Below are 10,553 nucleotides of genomic sequence, written 5' to 3'. Positions count from 1 at the left end.
CTGCTGGGTATGACTGTTTGGAGGCATTTCCAGATGCCCCGCTGAGCTGCCGCTGCTGAAAACATGCGTTTGTCATCAGGCAAGGCAGAAGCAGCGGGAACTTAAAGCTTGAGTCTCCTGTGTGCATATTCTTATCACAGCGATAGTGGGAACAGCACAGGTCGCTTTCTCCTTCCAGAGTCCTTCGGAAAAACAGTGAGATTCCACTGAGGGCCCTCTAAAAGAGAGCACGGAAAGGGTTTATTCTCAGCAGTACTTTGTCTTTTGTTTCCCCTCCAGGAATCATCGGTGCAGCAGCCCTGGATTTTTTTAACATTGAGATTTCAATGGAAATAGTCAATCAAACAGAGGAAGAAGAAAGAACGGGGAAAAAAGAACATACCGTTTTTCTTGTCACGCAAACCCCTGTGTTTTCATACAAGGAAAGAAATGAATTTTCTTCCTCACCTCGATATCTTGCTGACTCTGAAAAACAAATTGAGAACCAGCTCAATAAAGAGGTATTTTAATATTCATTATTGCTACATTATTAAACTGTGATTAAAATAAAACCACCCCTGAATTTCCCTTTGGATTTATTTCAACAGGACCTTGAAAAAGCCAAGAATATAATTAGAGACAGAGGAAGCTCTGTTTGTCCTGTCAAGAAAAGTCACTGGAAAACAATCAAAGGAATAATCACATTAGGAAAAGGTGAGGGATCGTTCAGAGGGAGCTTGTCAGAGCCTCTTCAGTAGACAGCCAGAGAGCCTCCCCATCTCCACCCACCCATCCACGCTGAAGTTACCGTTCATCGCTCCTCTGCCTCTGTTCAAAATGTTTCTGGTTAAGTTTCTTTCGGTTAGACACTGGTAATCAAAGAGAAATTGCAGATAATGAGCACACTTAGTGATGACAGGTACTTACGGGAATTATGACCTGTCACTTTTGTCTCTTAAACAGGGTTTTCCTCTGTAGAACGGCATTGTGTGGTACCTTCGACACTGCCCTCTCGAGTCACTCACTCTAAGGCGATGAATTTAAGAGAGGTTTTTTAACTAGGTAGCTGCTACTCCTTTCCCAAGTTATCAGCTGTAGTAAAGACAAATTATACCCTCCGCTACCAAAAACCTGCTGCTGATCTGGTTATCTCTGCTCATACCTTTGTATGTTTATAGAACGGAAGGTTTTTTTCAGGTAGGATCTTTTGATTCTCCAAGAGGAATGAGAATCCAGCTCAGTATCACCAGGCTGCCTGGATTCTGGGAGGAGTGAAAAACTGAGCCTGGTGTCACCTGGTGCAGTGCCACATGCATTACAAGAGCAGATATTTCGAGTACGAAATCAATAGATATTCAAAATAAAATTCTAGAGTAGCATTATTACTTAAAAACCTAAAATCATTTAACAGTGGATGCAAGAGTTATCAAGAGCCAGGCTTCGAGAAATGAAAACCCCACTGTGTCTTCCCCTGAAGCAGTAAGAAAGCTAAGAATCGGGTCCTAAATTTGTAACCTCCTTCACCAGTCTGCTGCATGACCTGAGCATTTGTTACCAAGCAGAATTTCCTAGAATGACTGTCACAGCCAGCTTTGGGGGGAAAGACATCACTTGGAATTGAATCCCAGAATCATTTAGGTTGGAAAAGCCTGTTAGGATCATTGAGGTATCCTTTCGATTACTCTGGGTTACTGGAGAATCCACGTTTAGGCTATAAAGATCAAAGGCTTTGGGTGCTACTTTAGACTGTTTTATCCATTTTATTGATTTTGCGCCACTAGCTGCTCGCCAACAAGCACAATCTGTTCTGTAGATTTCTGTCCATTTTGAAAAAACCTCTGGGTAAGTAAAAGAGAAACCAAACAGTAATTTGGTCTTTGTGCTACGGACTAGAGTTCTGTGTACAGAAGACTGAACCCCAGATCATGCTGGGTTTTTTTCTTCATGAATGTTCCTTCGTAGCAAACTACATTAAAGCCATTTTTGTGGGGTAGAGCTGTGTTCAATTGCCGTGACATCTGCAGATCCACAGAGCAGCAATATCTACGGTTGTTCATCTATCCTTGCTGTTTCCATGTTGTTTCATGCATCTAACGCTCTCTGCTTCTCGTCTGGTGAAGGTTAAACTCTCAGCCAGCTCAGAGGAGTTGCTCATCAGCTGTGGAGTGAACTGCAGAGCGTGCAGCACAGCTGTAAGCACATTTCTGGATCCACAGACTGGTTGACTGTGCCCACTCGCTCTGATACAGGGTTCTGTCTCACAGAATGCTAGAAGGTAACGCTGACTGGTTTTATGAGGTGCAACCTAATTAAACATCACACATTTATCTTGGCACAGGTAAGCTCCTGAGAGGATTTGAGCCCGTTTATCCCAAGAGCCTCTGGATTGACACGAAAACATTTTGTAATGGACTGCCTTTTCATCTGGTTTTTGACAAAGAGGTAGGACAAGCATGTGGGAAGGGCCTTTAGTTTGCATAAACCATAGAGTAATTTGGTTCTGGTTTGACTGTGCTCCAGCTCAGCGCTGCCGGTGCTCTGTAACCAGCATGCACCTGTCTGCAGGGTCTGCAGGAGTGCCCTCTGCAGAGGCAGGCAGTGAAAGCCGCTCGTAACAGCTGGATCTGCATTATTTCAGACAGGAATCTCCTTTGACTTCACTGAGATCACAGGGTCCAAAACAGCAGCAGATATGCCAGTGAGGATTACGGCAGCAGTCTACCCCTTACCAAACACCATTTTCTGAGGTTTCTGGTCACCTTCCTGTCCTCAGATGTGCCAGAGCATGACCCATCCCTTAAACAGGCTTTGTGCTTACAGTTAGTCACCCTCTCCTCCCAGTTACTGATCCGTCCAAAGGTTTTTGTAAGGCTGTGCTGGCAGCTGAGTCCTGAGTCTATGCCTTGCTTCTGTTGGGAAAACCCAGCCACCCGCTGAATTGGGCAGCATGCAACCCTGTCTGGTGGGAACTGGACCCCAAAACCTCTTTATCTTCCAGGGGAGGCCTGAGCCTCCTCTCCTGCGCACACATATTCTGCAGCAGTGGCATTGCCCTTCCCTTGGCAGGGACAGCCCCATGGCTGATATCCAATTAGCCCAGTTCCCACCAAGCTACAGAGCTCCTCTTGCTCCCAATTCCGTGCAGAGAATATTAGCGTAAGAAAGGGGAAGCTGAGAATAGGACAGCAGAAAAAAGCTGAATACAGCCACTCAGGGAACACGATTCAGCATCACGCTGATAGAGATTCCAGAGCACGTAGTCTGCTTCGTGCCACTGTCCTCATTAGCCAAAGTTCAGAGTTTTAAACCTCTCAAGACATCCAGTCTGCATAATTTGATAAAATTAGTAGTGTGGGAAAAGGGCAAGTCCTGCACCCCTTATTGATAGGTAGGTCAGTAACTCCGATGACAAGCAGTGAAGGCAGGGTGGGCATCTCTGCAGGAGCGAAGAGCTCATGGATAGTCAGCGGGCTGAAGAAGAATGACTAAACTGTTACAGACCATGGCGTCCACTAAGAAATTCATACTTGCCAGGACGTTTTATGCCACAGTTTTTTTCTTTCTGGAACTCAGGATGCTATAGCTTGGCCTGAACCCAAGGAATCAAGTCATAACATGTGTATTTTCTTTTTAAGCTCAGAGTGAAGCAAGCTGGGGTGAGCGTTCAAAAGATTGTACCTGGCCTACAGACCATGGGCATCTGCTTGGATCAGTATTTCAGGATCATTCACCCAGAAATACCCTTCACCATCTCCAGCATCCAGAAATTCATCAACAGCCCGTTTGTTTTCCAGACCAGAAGAGAGATGATGCCAGAGTCCTGGAAACAACGGCCAATGCTGGAGCTGAGAGGTACTTCACTGTTTTCAATAGCGTATTAAATCAGGAATTATGCTGGAGCACAACTAATGCCTTTCTGGGGACTCCTGGTTTCATGTAAGTCCTATATAAGGCCTTGTCTTTGTGCAGTGAGGAGAGGATCAGGTTGTTCTGTTTAGAGAAACAGTGCTTTAAGATGCTTATAGGCAAATTCTGCTCTAGCCTCACCAGATTCTGAAGAGTTTCAGTCAGAAATATCAACTGTGCTCCTGTTGGAAAGGCTTAGAAAGACAGTGTTTGTCTAATGCTGCAAACCCATCTTTGGAGGGTTCCTGAAATGACCCAGACTCTACCAAAATCCACTGTCCTTGGCACTCATCCCCTCAAATTAACATTAGTAATACTGAGCATCGCGTGAAATTTCAAGCTGCTGAAAACTCTTACTGGTGCTTGTTTCAAACAGGCCAGATGATCTGGATGGAGTCCCTGGAGTGCATGCTCTATCTCTGCTCACCTTTGCTTCGCACTTTGCATGAGCTGGAGGAGCGACAGATGCATATCGCAGACATTGCGCCCCACGATGTGACCAGGGATTTGATTCTTCTCAATCAGCAGCGACTGGCAGAGATGGAGCTCTCTAACCAGCTGGAGAGGAAGAAAGAAGAACTACGGATACTTTCGAAGCACCTGGAGGAGGAGAAGAAGAAGACTGAAGCTCTGCTCTACGCCATGCTTCCTCAGCATGTGGCCAACCAGCTGAAAGAGGGGAAGCGAGTCGAGGCAGGTGAATGAACAGGATGCAGTCGTGATGCATGATTTGTGCATCAGGTGATGGTGACAGAGCCTGGTGCTGGCATAGCCCCATTGCCCTAATCGTGGGGTACATTCCCTGCTTGGTGACACTCGTGGGTAGGAGGTGGACCACTGCCCCTTAATCTCACTGATAATAAAGATTAGCCTATTCTTTTGAACACAGCTTTGGAAGCTGTTTGCCAGTGAGCAGTGGTAGCAGTGTCCCTTCGGGGAACCACCTTCTGTGTTTCACAGTAAATGGAGATTTTGTTTTTAATGTGGGTGAACAGGGAAAGGAGGGCTCAAAAATGAAAGGAATAAAGAAACTGGTCTTTCCTAGAAAATTTTTAGTTCCTCAATAATCTAGGATTATCATGATTCCCATTGTTACTGAGGAGGACAAATAAGAATATGCTAAAATTCCCTTTAGTAAGCACTTAGCTGAAGTGAGAGGTACAGAGCTAAGTATATCCTGAGTGTGGGTGGGAAAAGGGATGTGTTCAGATGTCTGGGTGGCTTGAGATGTGTGATGATTCTTACATTTTATAGGCTCTTCTATTGACATCACTCATATGTCATATCATATCATATTGGAGTATCACAATGATAGGACAGATGACCTCCAAGAATGGCGAGAAAGTCATCCCTGCCATCGGTTCTCCAACAGGTGTCGTGATGGTCCAGCCATGACGAGCACTTACTGCTGGTCTTTCTGCCCACAGGGGAGTTCAAGGAGTGCACGATACTGTTCAGCGATGTCGTGACCTTTACCAGCATTTGTGCCCAGTGTGAGCCTATTCAGATAGTCCTCATGTTAAACGCGATGTACCTGCAATTTGACCGGCTGACCACGGTGCACGATGTGTACAAGGTACGTACCAATCGGTAAAGGCTGGAGAAATTGTCTGGAAGAAAATTCTGTTGTTGTGGGGATTTTTTTTGTTTTTAAATGCACCTGAATCCTCTTCCACCCAACAAAATTTTGGATAAACGGTAAAACATGACATGTTTGCTGTGGCCACACAGACAAGCTGAGAACCAGGCATAGGTCTGGATAGGTCCGTCTAAAACGTTCCGATAGGAACATTAATGCCTGTCATGGGCCAGAGACTCTTTCACAACGCTGACACCAGAGTGGCTGTTTTTCCTACATCTCTCTCCTCTCTCAAATGCCTACCCAACATGACAGCATATCCCAGTTTATGGAGCAACTTGAATCATTCTCCTACTCCTGTTACCCAATCTGTTGTAAATAGGTCAGTATGGCATTAAGCATCTCCTTTGGTGGGAACTTGCATTATAAACAATACCCAGATCATACCTAGACTCTGTTTTGTGTCATGGAGCTCTTAGGTGGTGGTGTAGATCTCCTGCTGACCCTAGAGAGCGTTGATTAGATCTAGGCTGTAACGTACGTGTTGGCTTCAAGCTATGCTGGAAGGATCAGAGGGCCCTGGCTGACACATAACAGCAGTGTTAGTGACATCTCCAGAGCTACCCAGGTTTGAGCAGCTGAAGAGCAAGTCCTAAGGTTCGGTCTGTCCTCTGCACATTAACTGTTCAGGAAGGCAGAAGGAGCAGAGGGTGAAATCCAGCTGTCAGTCAGTCCTTGCTCAGGCAAAGCATGCTGTTTGTCCCCCAGTAAACGGTACTGGGAAGTCAGGAGCATTTCTGCCTTAGCACAGAAACCGTCTTCAATAAAGGAAGCATCCAGGACATAACCCACAGATTTTAGGGTAAATTAGCATCATATTCTGTCTAAACGGTGCATCATGAGTAAATTGTCTGTCCCTGTAATAACCTCCTTTGGATGCCTGTATAAAACTGCCATTAATTCTGAAGGAGGTGACTAGAGTCCAGGATGGGAGGACAAGGTGACTATTTCAGGGAACTGAGAAAGAAATGAAATACCAAAACTGATCAAATAAACTTGGCTCAAGCTTATAAACATCTGCAGTTATGTATAAATCTCGTTAAATTACATCTCCTACCGCGGCTGAAAAATAATGAGGGTATCTGTTTGCATTAGCAGCTTTTTACGGTTGTTTTTAATTCGTTACACATTTTTCAAGATTAATGTGCTGAACAGTTTTAAGTCATTATGTTAACAAACAAATCCAAAGATGAAATTATGTTCCCGCTCTCCTATTGGTGCTCATTTTTAAGAAAGCCAATTAAGATAATTCAAACCGATCTCTTATTTACTGATGGCAAATGTAGCAATGAAGGCTCCTAAGAGCAGTTTAGAAAATTCCTTTACCATATAACAGTTTTTCCAGTGAGTTTTACACATTTGAGGATTCTCTGTTTCAAACAGGCCTGTTCTGTTCCCAGCAAAATCTCTGGTGCAGGGACAAACCCCAGAGTGTTTCTCTGGTGCCTTGTCATGCACTTCAAGCAGACTGGAGGAGGTCAGACCCTTCAGCCTTTGTCTCAGGGGCTGCAGCAGGCTCTGGGAAAACAGCTGGTGGTAAGGCAGGATGCTCCCCAGCTGCTGAGTTCCCGCTTTGCATTTGCTGACACCCTGGGCAGTGGAGGTTCCTTAATTTTATGTGAACCTCCTAAAAAATAATCACCAGTGAACAGACTCCCTGGCTTTATTGTGACTTTTTAAACCAGAAATCTCTTTGAAAAGTAAATCTCTTTTAAAACAGAACTGTGCTGTTAACAGCAGTTGTGAATCAGAGCTCATCACCAGCACCAATAACCTCCCGGCTCAGGTCTCCTGTGCCTGGGGACAGCTCTTTGCATACCAGTCTGCCCTGGGTGAGAGAAAGGCCACGAGTCTGACACCTCCACAGCATCCCTTCCTCCTTAGGGTCTCTAGAATACCGAAACCAGGTCAAGGCAGCAGGGACAGAACAGGCTGAAACGCTTAGAGTGGGGTCCAGGAAGGGAACCCCATCTAAAAGCAACTCAGACGTGCTGGAGCCTTTTAGTGACTGGAAACACCTTTTGAAAGAAAGGGGGAGTTGGTGCAGGTAAGAAGAGCCCCAAAGAGCAGAGCACTGACCTGAGCAAGATCTACGTGTCGTGCTCATATGCGTGTCCCTCTCAATTAAAGGTGGAGACGATCGGAGATGCCTACATGGTAGTAGGTGGGGTGCCTGTGCCTGTGCCCACTCACGCCGAGCAAGTCGCTAACTTTGCCTTGGGGATGATCATAGCAGCTCGAGGAGTACAGAACCCCGTTTCTGGCAACCCCATCCAAGTAAGTCATGAACACAAAGATGCCTGTGTGTCTGTCTGCTTCTGGCTCCTGTCGAGCCCCGGGACATCAAAGAGCTGCTTCTGACTCCTCTGTGGCTCTGGGCAAGGGCCACATGGGTACATTTTTCACAAAGAGCTTCTCCCAGTGGATATTTGATATTTTACTGGTGTCCAGTGTTGTGTTAGGTTGAATTTTTAGGTGGCTAGAGAGCATTATGAAAGATGTGAAATAACAAGTGGCATTTCTGGGGGGTGTTTTATGTCTTTGCAAAGATTAGAGTTGGGATCCATACAGGTCCTGTCTTGGCTGGTGTCGTTGGAGAAAAGATGCCTCGTTACTGCTTGTTCGGAGACACAGTGAATATAGCTTCCCGGATGGAGAGTCACGGTGTCCCCAGTAAAATCCATCTAAGCTCCAGTGCCTACCAGTGAGTAACCTTGATGGAAACTTTGCCTGTTAAAAACCACTGCCGTGACCCTGGCAGCTTTCGGTGTAGACGGTGTTGCCTTTAGTCACTGATTACTTACACAGAAAAATCACTGCTCCAGTTTGCTCCAGTTATCTCAAATGAGAATGTATATGGAGGCAGAGGTTTAAAAGTCTTGATCTTAGAGAGCAAAATAGGGGGAAAAATATCTGTGAGATCTTACTTGAAAGTATCCACAGAGCGATGTAGATGCTGCAAAGACAGTCAGAGCATTGAATTCAACATCCTGCTCAACAAAAGCTCTAAAATCTCTCTGATTGAGCACAGTTTGTGGTGGAGCGGTTTTATTTGCTCTCACTAAGGCTTAACAGCGTAAACCACTTCATGAAGATAGGGATCTACTTTCCTAAAGCTCATGTCACTGAAAATTATACACTATATTTTCAAGGACTTTATGAAGGCATAAAATAAGTACGTGAGAGGTGGAAGTGGAGACAAGCTACCAAGGAGGAGTACAAAAACACTGACTGGGCACGTAGGAGTGATGTCAGCAAAGCCAGAGCTCAGCTAGCATTGAAATGGGCAAGGAAGGACCAAAGGCTGCATGAGGAGCTTCTGCTCTTTGCAGAAAAACTGGACTGCCTTCTCCAAGGAAGTGCCTGGAGATCCTTGTGTCCAGCTGAAACGGGCTGTCTCAGTTCTTACCTTCTCTTTGCTGCTCAGCAAGAGCCCTCCACCACAGTGAAGCATTTGACTGTGATCCATTGATTTTTGATCAGGCTGAATGTGTGAAGCTATAAAAGCACAGCAGGCTTGGATAAACAGTTGAAACAAACCCTCGGTTGTTCACAGATCAATACCACTCCTCCTGGACTGCTGTGATTTGATTACTTACACTACAATAGCTCTTCTAAACCACCGGTGTCCTTTCTGCTCACCTTGAATTTTCACGTGTCGCTTTGTTTCTGGTATTTTAGATGCCTGAAAAACAAGAATTTTGAGATAATTGAAAGAGGAGAAATAGAAGTAAAAGGCAAAGGGAAAATGCACACATACTTCCTCATTAGAAATAAAACTGCAACTGAGGATGAGATTATGGGAAGGCCAATGAAAGACTCAGATTCTGGCCATGAACCTGTTCAGGCCTTTCAAGAAGGCAGGACTGAAACGATACCAAGTTGTCATCAGCCAGGTAGAGTCAAGTTGGTGCAGCTTTTCCTCTGTGAACAAACAAACGTTACACAAATCAATTAAATACCCTTTTATGTTCTTCTTCCAGTTCCTCCAAGTCAGCCAGAGAAGGACCAGACCCCAGCCATTGCCATGAAGTATACCGATGGCCCCACAGATGTACAAAACAGCCTCCAAAGAAGGAACCAAGCGAAAACTGCAGATTTAACAGGTATTTAGTTACCATCTAGCAAAGACAACACAACTAGGAAGTCACTGAGGCTTCATCTTGCAGCTCCAGTACATTCCTCCTCTATATTCCTCTGAATAACTGTTGTTCTACTAAAGCCCATCCTACCACCATATCCACCCTTCCACACACTGTTTAGGGCCGTAATGCAGCAAGTCTTGTAATTCTATTTACGTGTTTTGTGGATTTTATATTGACCAAATATGTTGTCACTAATTACTGGAAAATACTGTGCTCCCTTTCCTCCCAGCCACTCAGACATGGTAGCTCATCTAAGTATACGATGTCGGTCACTACAATACCCCTACGGTCATTACAAACTCATGCTGAGGGAGTGTTTCCTTTCAGGCAAAACTTGTAATTCCAAAAGCGATGGGAGTCTCCATGGCAACCAGCATGCAGATGATGGTCCTTGTCCTCTAAACCGAGGAAGAGTCAAACCTGCTCCTGAAGAGCCACCCATCAGAAATGTTCGCTCTAATTTTTGCACTTTACTTTAAGTTTCTTACTTTTTACATTAAACAGAGCAATTTTATTATGATTTAGTGCATTCTGCTGTCATAGGACTGATTTTGTATATCAAGTACCACATGATTTTGTAAAAAACCAGAACAAAACCCAAATAAGGAGAAAAAAAAAGACATATCACAGTTTTCAGCAAGAAGACAACAATGGAGGGTTGTTTTTTTAAATCAATTACATGTGTTATATCATACTCCCACTGGAGAAGGAAGCCACCGCAGGATGCTTTGAAGATGTATTTTTCAGCCTCCGCCAAGCCTTTGAACATCCCCGTGTAAAATCCACTTTTGGGTATCTCCTGCAGCAACTGGGAAGGAGGTGACTCATCCACCCAGAAATAGTCCTTCTGAAACGAGCGCTTGCCATAACAGAAATGTTCCCTG

The 10,553-nt window shown here is 44.8% G+C and overlaps 1 protein-coding gene across 1 annotated transcript in view; it reads left to right on the top strand.

Annotated features, from left to right (window-relative positions):
- The window catches only part of LOC104496864 (guanylate cyclase soluble subunit beta-2-like), a 12,905-nt gene extending 2,757 nt beyond the window's left edge, over positions 1–10,148 (top strand). Inside the window, exons 5-15 of the mRNA XM_010140052.1 lie at positions 280–500; positions 588–693; positions 2,318–2,421; positions 3,615–3,831; positions 4,262–4,582; positions 5,313–5,461; positions 7,655–7,801; positions 8,074–8,228; positions 9,206–9,420; positions 9,508–9,630; positions 9,997–10,148. Of these exons, the coding sequence (XP_010138354.1) occupies positions 280–500; positions 588–693; positions 2,318–2,421; positions 3,615–3,831; positions 4,262–4,582; positions 5,313–5,461; positions 7,655–7,801; positions 8,074–8,228; positions 9,206–9,420; positions 9,508–9,630; positions 9,997–10,148 (1,910 nt within the window). The remainder of the gene's footprint in view (positions 1–279; positions 501–587; positions 694–2,317; positions 2,422–3,614; positions 3,832–4,261; positions 4,583–5,312; positions 5,462–7,654; positions 7,802–8,073; positions 8,229–9,205; positions 9,421–9,507; positions 9,631–9,996) is intronic.
- Positions 10,149–10,553: the final 405 nt, after the last annotated feature.

This window comes from Buceros rhinoceros, unplaced genomic scaffold, assembly GCF_000710305.1.
Source record: "Buceros rhinoceros silvestris isolate BGI_N320 unplaced genomic scaffold, ASM71030v1 scaffold2140, whole genome shotgun sequence".
In the NCBI taxonomy this organism is placed as follows: Eukaryota; Metazoa; Chordata; class Aves; order Bucerotiformes; family Bucerotidae; genus Buceros; species Buceros rhinoceros.
The sequence above is the reverse complement of the archived record's forward strand: the minus strand, read 5'-3'. Positions and strand labels throughout refer to the sequence as shown.